The sequence below is a fragment of the Saccoglossus kowalevskii genome, chromosome 12 (genome assembly GCF_978046115.1).
Source record: "Saccoglossus kowalevskii chromosome 12, keSacKowa6.1, whole genome shotgun sequence".
Lineage (NCBI taxonomy): Eukaryota > Metazoa > Hemichordata > Enteropneusta > Harrimaniidae > Saccoglossus > Saccoglossus kowalevskii.
This window is the reverse complement of record NC_140652.1, coordinates 4609496-4632163: the sequence shown is the minus strand read 5'-3', so window position 1 is coordinate 4632163 and position 22668 is coordinate 4609496. Positions and strand designations below refer to the sequence as shown.

At 37.0% G+C, this 22668-nt stretch overlaps 1 protein-coding gene across 1 annotated transcript in view; it reads right to left on the bottom strand.

The window, feature by feature from the left end:
- LOC102800499 (uncharacterized) overlaps nt 1-22668 on the bottom strand; it is a 34811-nt gene that overhangs the window by 5834 nt on the left and 6309 nt on the right. Inside the window, exon 2 of the mRNA XM_085506359.1 lies at nt 11775-11812. Within this exon, the coding sequence (XP_085362485.1) occupies nt 11775-11812 (38 nt within the window). The remainder of the gene's footprint in view (nt 1-11774; nt 11813-22668) is intronic.

Here is a 22668-nt window from a genome sequence, read left to right as displayed (position 1 = left end):
TGTGCCAATTTACGACAAAAGCTGGTATATAGCAGGGGTACCCCCCTCTACACACTGTAGAATTTAACATATGTTTTACTGCTAAAAATTTAAATATTGAATTATTGACAACAATGTGGTATTGGTATTGTACATGTATCAAAACCTTAATGGGCATCCCACAAAAAAAAATGCAATGTTGACCTTTGACCAACTACATTCCAAATATCGTCATTAAATTTATTCAGCTAATAGCACACTTGTCTGCTTAGTATTTTATGATTGGCTGCTTTAGAAAGGTCATATAAATCTAAATCTGTTATGGTTGGGACATGGCTATTACACTGGAGTAAAGTGTAGCTACACTGTACAGCAAAGATACAAACATGTAATGCTATTTTGGGGGAAGGAATCCACTGTACAACAAGTCATTCAAAATCACACAGTCCCTGCTAAATTTTTGGAAGTTCTCTTTGTGCTCGTCATATTAAAGCGGAGGGGTTGTCGCGAGCGTGTCCTTGAAACTTGAGTTCCAAGTAGCGTATACAACAGATTGTTTATTTACATCAAAACATGTGTTCCGTGTAGTAGTAATATGGCCAAAAATAAAAACAGCCGTTATTCGGCCATCTTTGATCTGATTATGAAACACACTGATATGTATGATGTACAAAAAATGTATGTGCCAAATACAAATGAAAATGGTACATAAATTGTGGAAATATAGTAGTAAGGCCAAAAAGTCAAATGGCTGTCAATCGGCCATCCTTGACCAGATTTTGAAAGAGATTGTCATGGACAAGCATCCGAACATATATAAAGTACATGTATGTGCCAAATTTGAATAAAAACTGACAAGATACCGCATAAAAAACAAACAAACAAGATGCCTGCCAGTCGACCATCTTTGATCCAATTGCGAAATAAATCGTCATGGACATGTATCCTAACATGTATAATCTATGTACATTTGTACCAAGTTTGAATGACAACTGACAAAGCATGTCCAAAATACAACATTTTCAAAAAACAAGATGGCTGCCAGTCGGCCATTTTGAATCGAATCGCTAAACCACTGCATGTGCATATGTCCTACATAAGATACTAGGCACATGCAAAGAATGTACGAAATCGGTCCACAGGATTCTGAAATATGACGTTGGACAGACTGACGCACGGACGGTCGGACGGACAGACTCAGGAACTCACGGATGGTCGGGACATGTATACTAACATCTATGATCTATGTACTAAATTTGAATGCAAACTGACAAAGCATGTCAAAAATACAACATTTTCAAAAAACAGGATGGCTGCCAGTCGGTCATTTTGAATTGAATCGCTAAACCACTGCATGTGCATATGTCCCACATAAGATACTAGGCACATGCAAAGAATGTACAAAATCGGCCCAAGGGATTCTGAGATATGACTCCGGACGGACGGACGCACAGACGGACGGAGACCGAATTATAAGTCCCCGTTTTCGAACTTCGTCCAAAGGGGGACTAATAAATGCAATTGTGGGAATATGCACTTCTACAATGTACATGTACAAATGATAGATCTGACACTACGCAAGTTAAAAATTAATGTGCATTTCATAATGTAGTGTAGTGTAGAGCAAAATCAAATAGAAATGCAGATAAATCTCTAAAGTTAACCATCAGAGCAATTTTATAAATAGGTTACATATGTAACAAACTACAAGTTGTGATTTTGTCAGTTACGTTACGACATGATACATGTGAAAAGAGCCTAAAATTAATTGGTTTAATTTGAAAATGATGTAAATTATTGTTATAGAAACTCTGGTTGATGGATCCAGCTCTTTACTGCCCAATCAAAAGATTCAATATAACCAAGGTCAATAACGGCTTTTCCTAACAGACATAGAAGGCTGACTTTACAACGCGTGTAAAATACATTTTTTATTTACATGAAATTCGAACACGTGCTGCGCGATGACCACCGCCCTTTAAATAAAATGGGCTACATACACACTATTAAAGTGCCTGTGAAATGTCTGCTATTTTCACGCCTAAAATTATCCATTGATACATAAATATTATTAATTTTTATGTTTCTAAGCATAAATAATTATTTATAAGTAAAAAAAATGTGTTTTAAGTACAGTCTACAGAAATTTTTTTTTGTGTATTTTAAAACGAGGCTCCTCATTAGCTTCTCGTTTCCATACAGAAATTTGCCTTGTGACGTCAAAAGGGGAAGTCGCTGGGCAGCTTGCATTGCCGATACGTGTAAATAAGGCAAATTTCTTGTGCTGTTTTCTCGTCTTTGACTAAATTGCCACTTATGTATTTGTTCGTCGAGGAAGAGTGGACCATAATGAACACATAGTATCAAGTTTGTTGTTTGGGGTTGAGTCAGATGCGAAATATGTCCGGTCTGGTGTAGCTAGTCACTGTGATCGTCACTGTCACCGCAGCACGTTTGTACACTGTCGCTGGACTCCGGCATTGGACAAAATCAAATTTGACGGCTGAATGGTCTTGTTATTTAGCAGGTTACTAGACACTATTGATTTATAAAATAGAGAAATAATTAAAAAAAACGACAAAACACAGTTACTAAATAAATGACTGCCGCGTTGTAACGGTTGAACGCGTCGGGTCATGAGGGGGACAAGTGCGTGAATGGCGGCGTTTAATTGGATAACAAAAAATAATTGAGAGCGACTCACATACAGACAAATTCAGAGTGGATTTAGCGTGATTTTCATGATTATGGCATCATATTAAAGAAATACATTGACAGCTCAAGCCCAGATTCTTATTCCGTCAATTATTACGCCGATCAAGCTGCAAGTAAAGGCAACAAAGGTGTGAATTCGACATTCAACACCAATAACCGAACAATTCAGACACTTTTAGCCTGCGAAAATGAAAACATCCGGGGGGCTGCGTAATTTCCTGTTTGTCCGACGCTTTGTTATCGCGTCATTATCAAAATTACTGCTACCTTTTACATAACACGGGTGGTCTCTATAAAGTGATAATCAGGATCGCAAAAAAAATCAAATCATTGGAAACACATACTCGACATCTCTCTCACTTCTGAAATCCGTCTCAGTGATCGTGGGCTGGTCCGGAATCTATTTTTTCGAAAACGTTTTGTATTTTCTGCGTTTCTCGTTAAAACCTAGTTGGTTTGTCATGGACAAGGACAGTTTTTCAAAAAAAAAAAAAGAATCTGAGGTGAAGTGGACACTGCATATGACGCTGTTAGGAGGAAGTCCACCCCAACCTTTTCTTGTTATTTTCACGGCTTTCGTCCACCGATTTCGCACCTTCGGATCGATTCGAAAAACGTGTAAATACTTACACTATAACTATACGCATTACTGCAACTGCCCACAACACAACGTTTAACCATCATAAAAGTTTGTTGTGAAAACAACTTCTTAAAATTCGCTCTCTCAAAAATAAAATAAAATAGACAAAAGAAACGCCGATTAAAAAATGTATATCGTTTAAAAGTACAGTTGTACGTTGAATGACACAGTGATATAAAAGTACGGCCCAGGGGTATGGCTTCCTCTCATATTTTTGCATTTGGTGGCGCACTTTCGGCGAGAGTCGGAAATCCGGAAACAGTCGACCGTTTCAGGATAGGTGGGCGTGGCTACAGCACGGGAAATATCTCAAATTTACTTGGATACGAGTAATCATTTTCAGCAAAAAAATCAATAATTGCCCATTTCAGTGGGGCACAGATCTAAAATAGGAAGCGTGTGGGTGGGCATTGCACAGGCACTTTAAGCAAACTGACTTGCACATACACATGCATGTAGCTGGCTTGTAAGATACAATGATATTAGAATGTCTGCAGATTGTTATCACATTTTATACTTGCTTGTACAATGCACATGTATCAGAAACAAGCTGGCAACGTTTGTCAGTCACAATGCAAAAGGCAGCCAGCAATTCAGCCAAGTTTTTTCAGTATACACATACAAGTTTTTCGATCGTTTTATTATATAAATTTGTTTTCTAAGTTAGTTGACAACACAGAGAAAATATTGAATTGCTATTTGGGAATGTTGCAAAGTTAATTCACATCGTGGGGTCAGTGTATGCAAGAAAAAAATGAGCAAGGAACAGATACAAATATTGGGGTTTTGTAACAAATGCTAAAATAACCACCTTAAAAAAACTTTTCATCAAAAATGACAAAAAACAAGTCATTGTCAATGACACGTCCCCATTCCGTTCATATTTGAGTGACATATACATTCAAAGCAGATCATGACCGAAATGCACCTGCATATGTACAACACATTGTGCTAAATCTGAACAAAATCCATCCATGCATGACTGAGATCCGGTTCTGGAATTGTGAAAATACGTGATTTTGATGCATTTTCGGCCTTAAAATGGCCATCATTCCGCTATTGTTAAGCAGATCATGAAACAAATGCACATATCTATTTGTGACATGATGTACCATGTGTGTGTGAAGTTTGAACTTGATCAATCCAGAACTGAATTCTTTAACAAAATGGCCGCCAGTCGGCCATTTCGAACTTGATCCGAAAAAAAAAAAAAACATGCATCAAGGTCCTATTATGTTTAATGTATGTACCAAATTTGAACAAAATCCATCCATGCATAACTGAGATACGGGTCCGGAATGGTGAAAATGTGCGATTTCAATGCATTTTCGACCTTAAAGCGGCCCCCATTTGGCTATCGTTAATGAGATCATGAAACAAATGCACATACATATTTGTGACATGATGTACCTTGTGTGTGTGAAGTTTGAACTTGATCAATCCAAGCATGTCTCAGATACGGATCCAGAACTGAATTCTTTAAAACAAAATGGCCGCCAGTCGGCCATTTCGAACCCGATCCAAAAAAAAAATGACGTGCATCAAGGTCCTATTATGTTTAATGTATGTACCAAATTTGAACAAAATCCGTCCATGCATAACTGAGATCCGGGTCCGGAATGGTGAAAATGTGCGATTTTGATGCATTTTCGGCCTTAAAATGGCCGCTATTCGGCTATCGTTAATCGGATCATGAAAAAAATGCATGTGCATATGTCCCATATAATGTGTGATGTATGAGTGAAGTTTGAACTTAATCGGTCCATGCATGTTCGAGATACAGGTGATCACGGACGCACGGACGGACGCACACAGGGCAAAACATAAGTCCCCGTTTTCGGACTGCGTCCGAACGGGGACTAAAAAGTCAAAACATGTTCTTGAAGATAACATCACAAATCTAAATAAAGTTGACTCAAAATGTAAAATATAGAAAAAAAAAAGTATATTTGCTGGATTTTATTTTCACTGAATCATCCTTTCAGCGAAAATTATTTCCAAGTGTTAATGAAGTATTTTTGCAGTTAGTATATACTAAGTATCAAACAATCAACAGAAAAAGAAAACTTCTCTGATCTATTACATTGGCCTAATTATAATAAATAGGTCATACATGTACTAGACCAGTACCGGTAAGTATGTAGGAGAGGAAATCCCAATTTCTCAGAATATCAACAAACGACGCAACAGACGACGCAACAGACGACGCAACAGGCGACGCAACAGGCGACGCAACAGGCGACGCAACAGGCGACGCAACAGGCGACACAACAGGCGACACAACAGGCGACACAACAGGCGACACAACAGGCGACGCAACAGGCGACGCAACAGGCGACGCAACAGACGACGCAACAGACAACGCAACAGACGACGCAACAAACGACACAACAGACGACGCAACAGGCATTTTGCCAGCTACATCTTGCCCTGAACAGGACAACAAATACGATTGATTTTCTCCATGTAAAATTGTTAAGTAAAAGTTATGGTAATATGCAGATCTAGACATTTTTTCACAGCTACACTGTACATTATACATGTATGAGTGATAAACACTTGCTTCATGTACTGCATATACTTTCATTATGGAAGAAAACTTCCCATTGCATATAATGGAAAATGTACCATCATACTCTTATTCATCCCGTGTCCCAAGCAAAATTTAAAGAAAGAAAGAAATAATTACACCAAACAAATCAATGCAAAAATTTGGACAATTTTTTGTGTAATTTTGGACTCTTGTTTCTCAAATTGTTGGTACATTTAACCCATAAAAATGAAAGTATGACAAAATATACTGTATATTCTGTACTTTACGGCTTGAATTAACGAGTTAATTTTTTTGACAAAACACATTCTCAAGAATGATGCCAAACACAAGGTGCATCATAGTACATGCATGTCACAAACCACTTTAGCCTTAGCCATGATCAGGTTGATTGCATCAGTTGTTTTTTTGGCACATACATGTACATGTAAGTAGCGCTGATTTTACACACATGTTTTGTATCCCTAAGCCACAAAGCTACTGAGTATGTCAATAACGCAATGAATAACAATTCCATAACAGCCACTGTGTCAACAGTTTGTTTGTTCACCTACATGTACTTGGCAGTTTGATCAATGATCATTGCATTGAAAATGCAATATGCATGCACTGGTCAATTCAAAATTGTCTTTGTATAACACTCAGAACTTTGACCAGAGAGAATCCATCTCGACAAACTATGATCTAATTAACACAATTTCATTTTTTCCACTTTTCTTCACTCAATTTATATTTTTCATTTGATTAAACTAAATAAACATGATCAAATAAAAATTCCACTTTTATAGTGCATTGATCTTATTCCTGAATTGATGGATTAATCTATTTTCTGAATTGATGGATTAATCTATTTTCTGAATTGGGGCAAATACCATACCATAGGATGTTATTTTTACTAATATGAGACACATTTACAAATGTACATGTACATAGATATACACGTAGTTTGTGGTAGTTTATAAAGCGTACTACCGGTAAGCTTGCTTAAAGCAGCTGTAACTAAATGCTAAGCTACGCTTGGATTATACTGTAAGGCATCACTCAAAATTCAATATCGATGATATCTGAGAAAAACGAACTGCCCCAATAGTTACCCAAAGAGAGATGTCTAACTTCGACATTTTTAGATATTATTAGACGATATTATCGATGATATCTGAGAAAAACAAACTGCCCCAATAGTTACCCTAAAAGAGATGTCTAACTTCAACATTTTTAGAAGATAATATCAGATTAATTTTAAAAAAGGCAATATCGAACCTTCTTCTGAAAACAAGTACAACAGCAGGTGACATTATTTGTGAAATAAAAAGAAAACAATTATCTACCTACAAATCATGTGACCTGGGATGATGAATATTCTTGTCTTAAGTTCTAATGCATCCAGTGAATAGCGCTTGAGTATACAAATGCATCATGACCTTTTGACCTAGATTTGACTGGGATGTAATTTATTTTTTAGCACAAGGAATGAATTGAACCAAAGGTACAATACTTGGGATTTGCAAGTAGCATGACATGATGCCAAGATCCCATTTTAATCTCGCTCTCGCATAAGCGTTCCCAACTCAGAACAATGTGAATGCGCATGCCCAAGGTAACTAGGATACTGTGAGGTCCAGGTGGATCAAAATAGCTGCTCACAATATGACGGATTACGAGAACTATATTTTCTGTACATTTTCGATGTACATACATGTATTACATATTTTGATTATGATACTGGTAAGACATGTTTTGTTGTTTTATTACAAACCTTGAACATTGGTACATGTATATGTCATGTCAGAAGGTCTCGCTATCTACGAGATGATACTTGAATGGGATTTGACATGATGTCACCATACGTACTATGCACGTTGCAAACCCCATGGAGATATAAACAGACCTCCATGCAAACCCCAAATAATGTACCTCTGATCATGGAGGTATAAACATGTTTATACCTCCATATCGGTACTCTGAATGAACTAACAAGATACATGTAGTCGTGTTTTTTTGTCTGAGTACATGCAATCAAGGCCATTAATTTTTGGTAGACAGGTTGCAATGGAACTGCCTTCATCATATTGCTTTTGTTTGTTTTATATAATAAATATTGGTTTGCATTTGCATGCAAACATGTATCAAAGTTCTTTAGTTGCTTGCCTTATCACAAGGCTAACATGTCTTAACACATACATATAGTTAGCATAGTCATAACACAGTAAAGCATTAGGCAACCAAGTTTTTAACTGTACTGTCTGTTCTTTTCTAAATTTTCTTTTCCGAAAATTGTCCCTTAGTACATGCATCAACATTATTTATGATGTTCGGGAAAAAGTTGTTTTCATATTACAAACCGTATTGGACTGCATTAGTGCCCAGTGTTCTCAACTCGAAAAATCATGATTTTTGAGGGGTGGGCGCTTACCCAAGCACCCCTTCAGAAAAGAGTGCACATGACAACTTCAATTCATCATTTGACAGAGTGAGGGGGATATTACGTCTTTGAGAGAAAACAAATTTACAAAATTAGTTCCTTCGTCATTGACTTTTATAATGAAGAAACAGAAATAATCACAAACGATATGCACATTTTATTACAATATTAAGGTAGCGGGACTATTATTTGCATACTTGTTTTCATCTTCTAATTGTGACCAAATGACTACAAATAGACCCAGGAAAGTATATATTTTTAGAATTGCCAGACTTCAAACTTTACAAAGGTGTGTTTGCCATGCATGTATCTGCATTCTATGACCCGTTACTTAATCAAAGGTGAAAAATTACTTTTTCTGTAAAAAAAATAATTACGCATCTATGCTGGCGATAAGAAGTATTTTTTTCACTTTTTCTAGTTGTTCAATAGTCTGGTAAATTGAATGTGTCTGGTCAGTTTTATGCAAGCAACACGTTTTAAAAAACAGTGTGCTGAATTTCAATTACTGTTTTAGTCGCATTGCCCCCAAGTCAAACCACAACTTGTTGGTAAATAATCGATGAAATAGTTTGTCTGGACACATTCAAGTTCCTCTCACTGTCACCTCAAAGCTGTGAAAATTTGGTGTTAATCCGACGACAATAAGTATACGTTATTTTTTGTTAAAGACCTTGTATTTTGAAAAACATAAACTCCTAGAAAACGTCCATGAAGTAACAGCAAAGATTTTCAAGCTTGTTTATCGGCACAATCAATTTGTTTTCCCATGAAGGTCTGCTTTAACATGTGTAGGGACATCCAAATGTGTAAGGCTATTGGAAACCAAAAAAATAAAGGAATGGGATAGCTATATTTGGATAAATTCGGCATATGAAAACACCAAAATCAATGATTTTTTTCAGTGGCTGTGTGATCATGTGTCTGAAACATTCATATGCAAATGACTAATCTGTGAAACAAACAGGGGCAGAGGACAAACCACTCAAATGTTTGGAAACACTCATTGTGTGTCAGATAGCTATTGATAACAGATCCTAACATTACTTTGTCTTGAGTTTATCTTTGAAACTTATAGGCACACAGATTAAACCTGTGTTGTTGATTTTGGAAAACACTACTGAGGCTGCCTTGCTTACCTTCAGAAAATCTACATTTTAACCAACTTACACGACATTCTATGTTATGTTGACTTTATCACATGAAAGTTTTTAGTGCATTACATCAATTATTAAATAAATGTGAAAATCGTAATTTTCAACACAAATAATAGTCTCGCTACCTTAATTACATACCACCCGAATTAACAAGGTTATAATATTAGATCTTCATCCTTATCTCCACTGATGAATGTGTTGGATCAAACAAACTCTTGATGAAAAGCGATGATGTTATTTGCATGACCTGCAACAACATCCTTTGACCTAATTGGTCAAGTCTGTTATTAACCTAAACAGAATCCTGTGTTGTACCAACGCAATTCTTCAGAAATTTTCAAAGACTTTCTGGTAATGCAATGTGAATTATCAATGTCGAATTACAATTTGTTGGAATTGATTTCGGTGAATAAACAGCATGGTTTTTTTAAAAAACTGGTTATTAGCAATTTTTGATTAGTAAACTGAGTATGGCATGAAATAGTTACCACATTTTACTTAGAACTCATATCAATACGACTTTTTCAGGTTATTGTCGAAGCGTAGTTTATGCACGGTTACTATGGTCTACGCATTCACAACAAATTCACGGTGATCGATATACACACTGTATCATATAAAGACAATTACCAGTATTCGTTACTATAAGCAATGATCAAAGACCAAGTTTTAAATTAGTGGCATTTTGAAGGGGTGGGCGCTTTGGCAAATATAATCAAAGAAAGCTTAGAAAGAACTCCCATGTGCTGAAGGTATTGGAGGCATGAAGTACAAATACTATATTAAAAACACATCTTCAATACACATAAAGCAAAATCATTGAAAATGTATTATTTTGACCATAGACTTGTCTTTGTCATTTATATTCACAGTAAGCACATCTGCTTATAATAGAGCAAATACAGCATTTAACAAGTCATTGAAAATGACAGTCCCCGTTAAATTTTTGAAAGTTCTCTTTGTGCTCGTCATATTAAGGGGAGGGGTTGTCGCAAGCATGTCCTTGAAACTTGAGTCCCAAGTGGCAAATGCAACAGATTGTTTATTTACATCAAATTCGAACACATGTTGCGTGACAACCCCTAAAGTTTAAAGTTTGTTTGAGAAAATGCAAGTCTGAGTATGGGAATGAGGCACTAAAATTACATTACCATACATCTCATTTTCAAAAAACAAGATGGCTGCCAGTCAGCCATTTTGAATCTAATCGTTAAACCACTGCATGTGTATATGCCCGACACAAAGTACTTGGCACACGCAAAGAATGAACGGAATTGGTCTAAAGGATTCTGAAATATGACTCTGGACGGTCTTTATCTTGTCAGACAATATAATTATAGCACCAGTTGCAAGTCCCTATCTGCAACAGTACATGTACTTGTTACTTAAGATATCTACGTATTAACCGTGAAAATGCCTAAAATCAGTTAATGTACAAATTAGGTAATTACTATGTACAGGATTTTCAACCAAAAACTAGTCAGGTCTGCGCATTGTCCCAGAGCATCTATGCACCAAATTTCAATGAAATCTGTATAATAGTACATGAGAAAGAATTGAAAATGCTTAACATTAAATTTGGGTAATCAATATGCAAATTATGTAATTAATAGGCACAGATATTAACCAAAAACTAGTTAGTTCTGAGCACTAAACTAGAGCATCTATGTACCAAATCTCATTAAAATCAGTTGAATTATAATGAGAAACAAGTAAAAATGCTTGAAAATTAGTTAATATGTAAATTAAGTAATTAATATGCATGGATTTCAACCTTGGGTCTGAGCATTATCCCAGAGCATCTACAATGTACTGTATGTACCAAATTTCAATAAAATCTAATAATTGATTCTTGAGATATCAGTGGAACCACAAAGACTCCCATTGTGTGCTTTGCACACGGGAGTCAAAAATAGTGCAAAAGTGGGGATGGATGCTTGACTACTAGGATGAACCAAAACATTATGAACAAGGTTATGTTGTATGCAAATTAGCTAATTAATATGCATTTACTATTATAAACCAAAGCTAGGATATGAACTCAGTATACATTGTCTGGCAACAATCATTAAGTTATGGTCAACTGATGCGACAGTGCTGTCATCACTTTTTTTTCAAACAATTACCAACTTGTTCAGACGTTGGATCTTAGGTTGGGTTACTTGAAATCAAATTTAGACCGTCTCTCACATGCACAAAAATATGTTTGCCCATGCCAGCACATAATAAATACTTACAGTACAAAAACAGTCTTAGAGAATTAATTTAATAATATACCACAACTACCAGCAATAAAAAAATAGAACTCACCCTGCAGGATACTCTGTTTGTTACACTGGGTCTCTCCACTGCAAAGAAAACAACAATATATTGTGATAAATGAACAGAAAAATTACAATCCTGAAAAATACTTCATTTTCTCTTGGAGTTACATTGTATATGTGAAATAAATAATTTAATAGTTTTCAGTGAAAAATTTTTTTTAACAGGGCATATACTATACTTAGATGATGAGATGAAAAGTGGACAGAAACATAAAATACTGTGGAATATTTATTTTCGCTAGAATTAATTTTCGCTGAAAAGGTTTTTGGGGTGTTTTGTATGGAATTTATTTTCATTGATTTTTGATGAGTTTAATGTGAAATATAGGAAAAAAAGTATATTCGCTGGATTTTATTTTCACAGAATCATTGCTTCAGCGAAAATGGCAAAAATAAATTCAAAGCGAAAATAAAATATTCTACAGTAGTAGTTTTTGTTTTATTTGCAAGCACGTACCAATTTAAACTCATTATTTTGTTGGTAAACAAATGATCACATTAAGAAGAAACAAGTCATTGAAAATGACACAGTCCCCATTAAGTTCTCTTTTTGCTCATCATATTAAAGCGGAGGGATTGTCGCGAGTGTGTCCTTGAAACTTGAGTTCCAAGTGGCGTATACAACAGATTGTTTATTTACATCAAAACACGTGTTTCGTGTCATACATGTAGTAATATGGCCAAAATATAAACAGCCGTTATTTGGCCATCTTTAATCTGATTATGAAACACACTGATATGTATGATGTATATGCAAAATACGAATGAAAATGGTACATAAATTGTGGAAATATAGTAGTAAGGCCAAAAAGTTAGATGGCTGTCAATCGGCCATCCTTGACCAGATTTTGAAACAAATTGTCATGGACATGCATCCTAACATGTATAAAGTACATGTATGTGCCAAATTTGAATGAAAACTGACAGAGCACGTCCAAGATACCGCATAAATAAACAAAAACAAGATGCCTGCCAGTCACCCATCTTTGATCCAATTGCGAAATAAATCGTCATGGACATGTATCCTAACATGTATAATCTATGTACCAAGTTTGAATGACAATTGACAAAACATGTCCAAAATACAACATTTTCAAAAAACAAGATGGCTGCCAGTCGGCCATTTTGAATCGAATCGCTAAACCATTGCATGTGCATATGTCCCACATAAGGTACTAGGCACATGCAAAGAATGAACGGAATCGGTCCACAGGATTCTGAAATATGACGTTTGACAGACTGACGCACGGACAGACGGACGGTCGGAGACCAAATTATAAGTCCCTGTTTTCGGACTTCGTCCGAACGGGGACTAATAAACATGTACCCTTCTCAGAATATAAAATGAGATCTACATGTTGTAAGGTGTCGGAAATGGTTTATTTAGACGTCAGACATGGCTGTCTTAGTTTTGCAATACTCACAAAACATAGTTAAACTACACATGCCTTGCTCTGCATGAGTAAAGGTGGGCAGACCATAGCATAGGATGGGGATATCATTATATACATGTATGTGGGAGAGATCACTGCACAAGATGGGAAGATCACTGCACAAGATGGGAAGATCACTGCACAAGATGGCAAGATCACTGCACAAGATGGCAAGATCACTGCACAAGATGGCAAGATCACTGCACAAGATGGCAAGATCACTGCACAAGATGGCAAGATCACTGCACAAGATGGCAAGATCACTGCACAAGATGGGGAGATCACTGCACAAGATGGCAAGATCACTGCACAAGATGGCAAGATCACTGCACAAGATGGCAAGATCACTGCACAAGATGGCGAGATCACTGCACAAGATGGGGAGATCACTGCACAAGATGGGGAGATCACTGCACAAGATGGGAAGATCACTGCACAAGATGGGAAGATCACTGCATAAGATGGGAAGATTATGCATAAGATGGGAAGATCACTGCATAAGATGGGAAGATCACTGCATAAGATGGGAAGATCACTGCATAAGATGGGAAGATCACTGCACAAGATGGGAAGATCACTGCACAAGATGGGAAGATCACTGCACAAGATGGGAAGATCACTGCATAAGATGGGGAGATCACTGCATAAGATGGGGAGATCACTGCATAAGATGGGGAGATCACTGCATAAGATGGGAAGATCACTGCATAAGATGGGAATATCACTGCACAAGATGGGAAGATCACTGCACAAGATGGGAAGATCACTGCACAAGATGGGAAGATCACTGCACAAGATGGGAAGATCACTGCACAAGATGGGAAGATCACTGCATAAGATGGGAAGATCACTGCATAAGATGGGAAGATCACTGCATAAGATGGGAAGATCACTGCATAAGATGGGAAGATCACTGCACAAGATGGGAAGATCACTGCATAAGATGGGAAGATCACTGCACAAGATGGGAAGATCACTGCATAAGATGGGAAGATCACTGCATAAGATGGGAAGATCACTGCATAAGATGGGAAGATCACTGCATAAGATGGGAAGATCACTGCATAAGATGGGAAGATCACTGCATAAGTTGGGAAGATCACTGCATAAGATGGGAAGATCACTGCATAAGATGGGAAGATCACTGCACAAGATGGGAAGATCACTGCACAAGATGGGAAGATCACTGCACAAGATGGGAAGATCACTGCACAAGATGGGAAGATCACTGCACAAGATGGGAAGATCACTGCACAAGATGGGAAGATCACTGCACAAGATGGGAAGATCACTGCACAAGATGGGAAGATCACTGCATAAGATGGGGAGATCACTGCATAAGATGGGGAGATCACTGCATAAGATGGGAAGATCACTGCACAAGATGGGAAGATCACTGCACAAGATGGGAAGATCACTGCACAAGATGGGAAGATCACTGCACAAGATGGGAAGATCACTGCACAAGATGGGAAGATCACTGCACAAGATGGGAAGATCACTGCATAAGATGGGAAGATCACTGCACAAGATGGGAAGATCACTGCACAAGATGGGAAGATCACTGCATAAGATGGGAAGATCACTGCATAAGATGGGAAGATCACTGCACAAGATGGGAAGATCACTGCACAAGATGGGAAGATCACTGCACAAGATGGGAAGATCACTGCATAAGATGGGAAGATCACTGCATAAGATGGGAAGATCACTGCATAAGATGGGAAGATCACTGCACAAGATGGGGAGATCACTGCACAAGATGGGGAGATCACTGCATAAGATGGGAAGATCACTGCATAAGATGGGAAGATCACTGCACAAGATGGGAAGATCACTGCACAAGATGGGAAGATCACTACATAAGATGGGAAGATCACTGCATAAGATGGGAAGATCACTGCATAAGATGGGGAGATCACTGCACAAGATGGGAAGATCACTGCATAAGATGGGAAGATCACTGCATAAGATGGGAAGATCACTGCACAAGATGGGAAGATCACTGCATAAGATGGGAAGATCACTGCATAAGATGGGAAGATCACTGCATAAGATGGGAAGATCACTGCACAAGATGGGAAGATCACTGCACAAGATGGGAAGATCACTGCATAAGATGGGAAGATCACTGCATAAGATGGGGAGGCAGTGTTCTCCATGAGGGTTTTAACATGGTGCCAAAACACCACCGAACAAAAAATAGTTGCAAGTGGCTAAAAATGTATATTATCGTACCCATATTTTTACTGTCAATGTGACGTAAATAAATAAAATCAATATCAGTAAAACCATTCATTGAAACCAAGTTTATGCCATGACCTGTAGCAGCAGCATTGTCACAGTTATAAATAATGAGGGACATACATGTATAATAAGTATTAACCCAATCAATCAGTTGAAACTAGCATTTTTCACAAAAATGGACACAAAAATTTAAGAATTGATTGCAACACCATACAATGAACAAATGTAAGAAATAACCAATCTAGGTACATTTGTAGCAAGTACCAAACAGTTTATGCAGACAAACAATCTAAGAAATAACCAATCTAGGTACATTTGTAGCAAGTACCAAACAGTTGATGCAGACAAACAAACAGTAGAATACGACTAACTGTTCTGTAGATCTTGTCAACAGTAGTATTTTGTTGAAATTCAGGTGTTGAGAAAGATTAAAGAAAAAGATGGGTAAATTAGAGAATTTATGATAAATATACACATTATCAACCATAACTAAACAACCCTCTCCCATTCCCACCACATCCAAGTTAAACAAATGAAAAAATATGGTGAAAGCCCTAGAATTCTTGAAAATTATATCATGATAATAACCTCTTGTACATTTTATAAAGCAGTTAGATTTTGTATCATACATACTGTAAAACCACTTATTTTCACTGGCATTTAATTTCAATGCTTTGAACAGTTTTACTTCATTTTAAAGTTCACAAATTTGGCAGAGAAACAATTAGTTCTATTGTTATGGATTAAATTTAGCTATTTTTCACATATCAGCGAAAATAAAAACCAGAATAGTTGAAACTTTTACAGTACTTATCTCGCTACACCATACTTCCTGATGAACATTAACACAATTACATGTACATGGCTGGAGAATCAGATATTCATCAGTGCCAACCACAATTAAAATTTTCCGCCAGACTAGCTATATATACTACAGATTCTAAAAGTGCTTTTAGTTGTGACTATAAAATGTACAGGGCTTGATTTGAGAGAACACCCATTTTCAAGACCAAATTTTATAAACGGGTCTTAGCCTAAAACTGTATTTATCAACGGGCACAAAGACAAACTTTTTGATCATCCAAGCAATTTCCTTCAAAGCCTCTGAATTTTGAATCCTGGATGTTGGTCAATGGAAGAAAGAATCAATGAATATGGGATTAACAGCTTATGCTGGGATAAGTGTGGTTCAAGAGTAACATTCAGCTGAATTAAAGTTGAATTAGAGCTGGATTAGAGCTGGATTAAAGCTCATTTCACAACTGTAACATACACTGTATGTATAAATTTTGTAGAGGAATCTGCCAAAACACATCTCGTACATGTATCAGTAACGCGAGTAAACAGTAAAAATAAATTGCAATTATTGATGACAAGAATACTCTTATTTTGTTATGGAAGACAAAGCCACCGACAGTCAGCTTGGTAGTTACACCAGGACTGTAATTCATTTCATTCAATTTGAGTGACTGTTTAAATGTCAGGCATTAATTGTTTTGTTTTCAGACAAACAGATGTTCATCTCTGGTGTGTCTGCTGCCTTAAAATAATCAGGACCATAACAGTCTGATGATCTGTTTTACTGCAAATACCGCTTCAGATAATAGGTTTTATTTTTTAAACCAAAAAAGAAAATATCATTCTCCCTGAGGTACAACACTTTGAATACAAATGAATAAATATAATACTGTAAAATACTTTATTTTAGTTGGAATGAATTTTCCCTGAAAAGACTTTTTGGGTGTTTTTGTAAGGAATTTATTTTCAAATAAATTTTTTAAATGTAAAGTATAGAAAAAATAGTATATTCACTAGATTTCATTTTCATTGAATCAGCTTCAGCGAAAATAAATTTCAAGCAAAAACATTTATTGTATAGTAGTTAAACATTATCTCTTTCCTCGACCTTATGGCATTTTTGCATGGAATAAAAATAATCCAGGCAGTTTGAACCAAATTCAAATTTAGCAACTGAGCATGGCACATATATGCAATGCATTGTGGGAGTGACATGTAACCATCCTGAAAATTTATGGAATTTTTAACAAAATTAGGATTTCTATTAATGATAAAATACATCAATTTTTATTCCATGTCACTGAACAAAAAAGTGTTGCCATAGAAACAAGGGAAAAATGCCAATTTTGACTATTTTCCATTACATTTCATCTTTTGTATCTTGAAAAATTGTATGGAGATCCAATTTTTTTTCTCATTTCCATGCTGATGACATAAATTCATAATGATCAAAGTATGAAGAACATGATATCTTAAATTCAACTTAAACCTCATTTTAGTGCATACAATGTACAAGTATAGGTTACAAGAACTTTGGTTACAAGAAACACTAAAAATTTTACTCAAAACATTTAAATAGTGTTTCTTGGCCTAAGCACCCATGATCTATTAGTCTGCATTGAAAATCAGAAACAGTTCTGATACAGCTGTACACTACTATCATTTTGGTAGGTGTATGTACATATGCAGGGACTAGTGTTACTCAAAACATTGAAATAGTTTTTCTTGGCCTAAGCACCCATGATCTATTAGTCTGCATTGAAAATCAGAACCAGTTCCAATACAGCTGTAAACATATATCACTCTTCCATCAATAAATAAATACTTTATACATCATTAGTATTTATAGATTCAATATTTCAAAAGTGTCTGGGCACTTCAAAGGTGTTAAGAGGTCTGATAATCAGGTTAAATAATTAAACAGACTGCTTGCTAAAAAAAATGGTAATTATGATAATGTGTCATTGCCTCAGAGTAAATACACATGTATTATAAAAATCATCTAGCACTGAAAACAATTAGTAGTAAGTAAGTCATTGGTTGTTTATGCTAATCTTATATGTTTGCATATCGGATAGGCCCAAATGCATTCATGCACAAGAAGAAACAGTGATTAGCACAGGCTAAGGAACGCCCAAATATGTTGAGAATATACAACAACCGTCAGTCATTTTAACTAGTTTTACCCAGTATGTGCAGTAACTAGGAAGGTATACATGATAGTTGTACGATTATAAAACAATACCAAAGCAAATGCTGCGCTAAGTACTGATGCACACCTCATTAGCCCATGCTAAGGGTCTGGACCGGGTCGCACTGCCCAAAATACATTTTTGGACTATTAATTATCATTAAAGCAAGAAAACAGATGCAATATAATACCATACTTGTTTGACTTAGCATCCAGGGAACTCAGCTGACAAAATCATAATTTTTTTAGTGGGGTAGACACTTATTTATTCAAGCAGCCCACTCATAGAATTGGCCAAAAAACGATATTCGTTCACCATGTGTCAGATTTGGGGGAATGATACATTTTCTTTGGTGGAATTAAAATTATTAACTAATCAGAATACAGTGTTGTATCATGCAATTCTCCAGGAGTTCTTGAAGGCATTATGGTAACGCAATGTGGGATTTATTATTGATGCTAAAGTACGATCTGTTAGAATTGATATTGGGCAAAAGACATGGCATGATTTTTTAAAAACAAATAGGGTAATTAGCCATTTTTTGTAGTGGAAAATGGAAACTGAATATGGAATGAAATATTTACCATCTTTCACAGTTAACAGGTCATTATCATGCATGTTTTGCATGGTTTACAACATATTCCAGCACACAATTATTACATTTATATAAATTTAATTACCATTAATGGGAAATGTGAAACAAAAACATTATTTTATTTGTTGTAAAATAAAGTCTAGCAAACATCTCTTTTTTCCTATTTTTTACATTCAACTTGGTGAAATTCAGTGAAAATACAAAACACCCAAAAGTCTGTTCAGTAAAAATTAATGTTAGTTGAAACAAGCCATGCATGGCACATTCCCTGTAAGTTATCAAATTTAAGATATATAGTTTTGTTTATAGTAATATAGCTGGAATATAACCATGTCAGGAACATGATTATGATGATTGTTTAACATTAAAATGATTGACATTTTTATCTGATCATCAAAGAAGTCCTTGTTCATATTGAGAGATATTGCTCTGGAACAGCATTAATTAAAAAAAAAAAAATCAGTCATTTTGAATACATGTATATATCTATGACATGATGTATAATGAATATATACAATTTGAACATAATCAATCAAAGCATGTCAGAGATACGGCTCTAGAAGCCCAATCATTAAAACCAAATGGCTACCAGTCAGCCATTTTGAATCCGATCTGAAAAAAAAAAAATGACGTGCACCAGGAACTTGTAATGTCTAATGTATGTTATAAGTTTGAACGAAAACCATCCATAAATGCAAGAAATGCTTGATATTTGTTGATTTTGTTAGCACAAAAATGGCCACCATTCGGCTACTTTGAATAGGGTCGTCAAACCAATATACATGTACCTGTATATCTATGACATGATGTATAATGAATATTAATAATTTGAACATAGTCAAAGCAAGTCACAGATATGGGTCTAAAAGCCCATTCATTAAAACAAAATGGCTGCCAGTCAGCCATTTTGAATCCGATCTGAAAAATAAAATAACGTGCACCAGTCGGCCATTTTGAATCTTATCTGAGAAACAAAATTATTTGCATCAAGGTCCCACAACATCTAAGGTATATACCAAGTTTGAACAAAATTCATCGGTAAACAGCCGATAAATTGATTTTGATGATTTTAGCACAAAAATGGCCGCCATTCAGCCATCTTGAATCAGATCGTGAAACAAATTGATGAGCATATGTATAATACATGTATCATGTATCATGTATGTGTGAAGTTTGATTATGATTGGTCCAGGCATTTCTAAGATACAGGTTTGGATGCACACAAGGAAGCACGGACACACAAGGGTAAAAGTCCCAGTTTTCGGACTACAGTCGAACGGGTACTGTCACTGTGGTCATGATATGATCTGAGGTCAGTATGACCACAGTATGATCAAAGGTCGGTACTGTCACTGTGGTCATGATATGGTCTGAGGTCAGTATGACCACAGTATGATCTAAGGTTGGTACTGTCACTGTGGTCATGATATGGTCTGAGGTCAGTATGACCACAGTATGATCAAAGGTCGGTACTGTCACTGTGGTCATGATATGGTCTGAGGTCAGTATATGACCACAGTATGATCTAAGGTCGGTACTGTCACTGTGGTCATGGATATGGTCTGAGGTCAACATGACTACGGTATGATCTAAGGTCGGTACTGTCACTATGGTCATGATATGGTCTGAGGTCAGTATGACCACAGTATGATCAAAGGTCAATACTGTCACTGTGGTCATAATATGGTCTGAGGTCAGCATGACCACAGTATGATCTAAGGTCGATACTGTCACTGTGGTCATATGGTCTGAGGTCAGCATGACCACAGTATGATCTAAGGTCGGTACTGTCACTGTGGTCATGATATGGTCTGAGGTCAGTATGACCACAGTATGATCAAAGGTCGATACTGTCACTGTGGTCATGATATGGTCTGAGGTCAGTATGACCACAGTATGATCAAAGGTCGATACTGTCACTGTGGTCATGATATGGTCTGAGGTCAGCATGACCACAGTATGATCTAAGGTCGATACTGTCACTGTGGTCATGATATGGTCTGAGGTCAGCATGACCACAGTATGATCAAAGGTCGATACTGTCACTGTGGTCATGATATGGTCTGAGGTCAGTATCACCACAGTATGATTTAAGGTTGGTACTGTCACTGTGGTCATGATATGGTCTGAGGTCAGTATGACCACAGTATGACCTAAGGTCGGTACTGTCACTGTGGTCATGATATGGTCTGAGGTCAGTATGACCACAGTATGATCTAAGGTTGGTACTGTCACTGTGGTCATGATATGGTCTGAGGTCAGTATATGACCACAGTATGATCTAAGGTTGGTACTGTCACTGTGGTCATGATATGGTCTGAGGTCAGTATGACCACAGTATGATCTAAGGTCGGTACTGTCACTGTGGTCATGATATGGTCTGAGGTCAGTATGACCACAGTATGATCTAAGGTTGGTACTGTCACTGTGGTCATGATATGGTCTGAGGTCAGTATGACCACAGTATGATCAAAGGTCGATACTGTCACTGTGGTCATGATATGGTCTGAGGTCAGCATGACCACAGTATGATCTAAGGTCGGTACTGTCACTGTGGTCATGATATGGTCTGAGGTCAGTATGACCACAGTATGATCAAAGGTCGATACTGTCACTGTGGTCATGATATGGTCTGAGGTCAGCATGACCACAGTATGATCTAAGGTTGGTACTGTCACTGTGGTCATGATATGGTCTGAGGTCAGCATGACCACAGTAAGATCTAAGGTCGGTACTGTCACTGTGGTCATGATATGGTCTGAGGTCAGTATGACCACAGTATGATCTAAGGTCGGTACTGTCACTGTGGTCATGATATGGTCTGAGGTCAGTATGACCACAGTATGATCTAAGGTCGGTACTGTAACTGTGGTCATGATATGGTCTGAGGTCAGTATGACCACAGTATGATCTAAGGTTGGTACTGTCACTGTGGTCATGATATGGTCTGAGGTCAGCATGACCGCAGTATGATCAAAGGTCGGTACTGTCACTGTGGTCATGATATGGTCTGAGGTCAGTATGACCACAGTATGATCTAAGGTTGGTACTGTCACTGTGGTCATGATATGGTCTGAGGTCAGTATGACCACAGTATGATCAAAGGTCGGTACTGTCACTGTGGTCATGATATGGTCTGAGGTCAGCATGACCACAGTATGATCTAAGGTCGGTACTGTCACTGTGGTCATGATATGGTCTGAGGTCAGTATGACCACAGTATGATCAAAGGTCGGTACTGTCACTGTGGTCATGATATGGTCTGAGGTCAGCATGACCACAGTATGATCTAAGGTTGGTACTGTCATTGTGGTCATGATATGGTCTGAGGTCAGTATGACCACAGTATGATCTAAGGTTGGTACTGTCACTGTGGTCATGATATGGTCTGAGGTCAGTAAGACCACAGTATGATCTAAGGTCGGTAATGTCACTGTGGTCATGATATGGTCTGAGGTCAGTATGACCACAGTATGATCTAAGGTCGGTAATGTCACTGTGGTCATGATATGGTCTGAGGTCAGTATGACCACAGTATGATCTAAGGTTGGTACTGTCACTGTGGTCATGATATGGTCTGAGATCAGTATGACCACAGTATGATCTAAGGTCGGT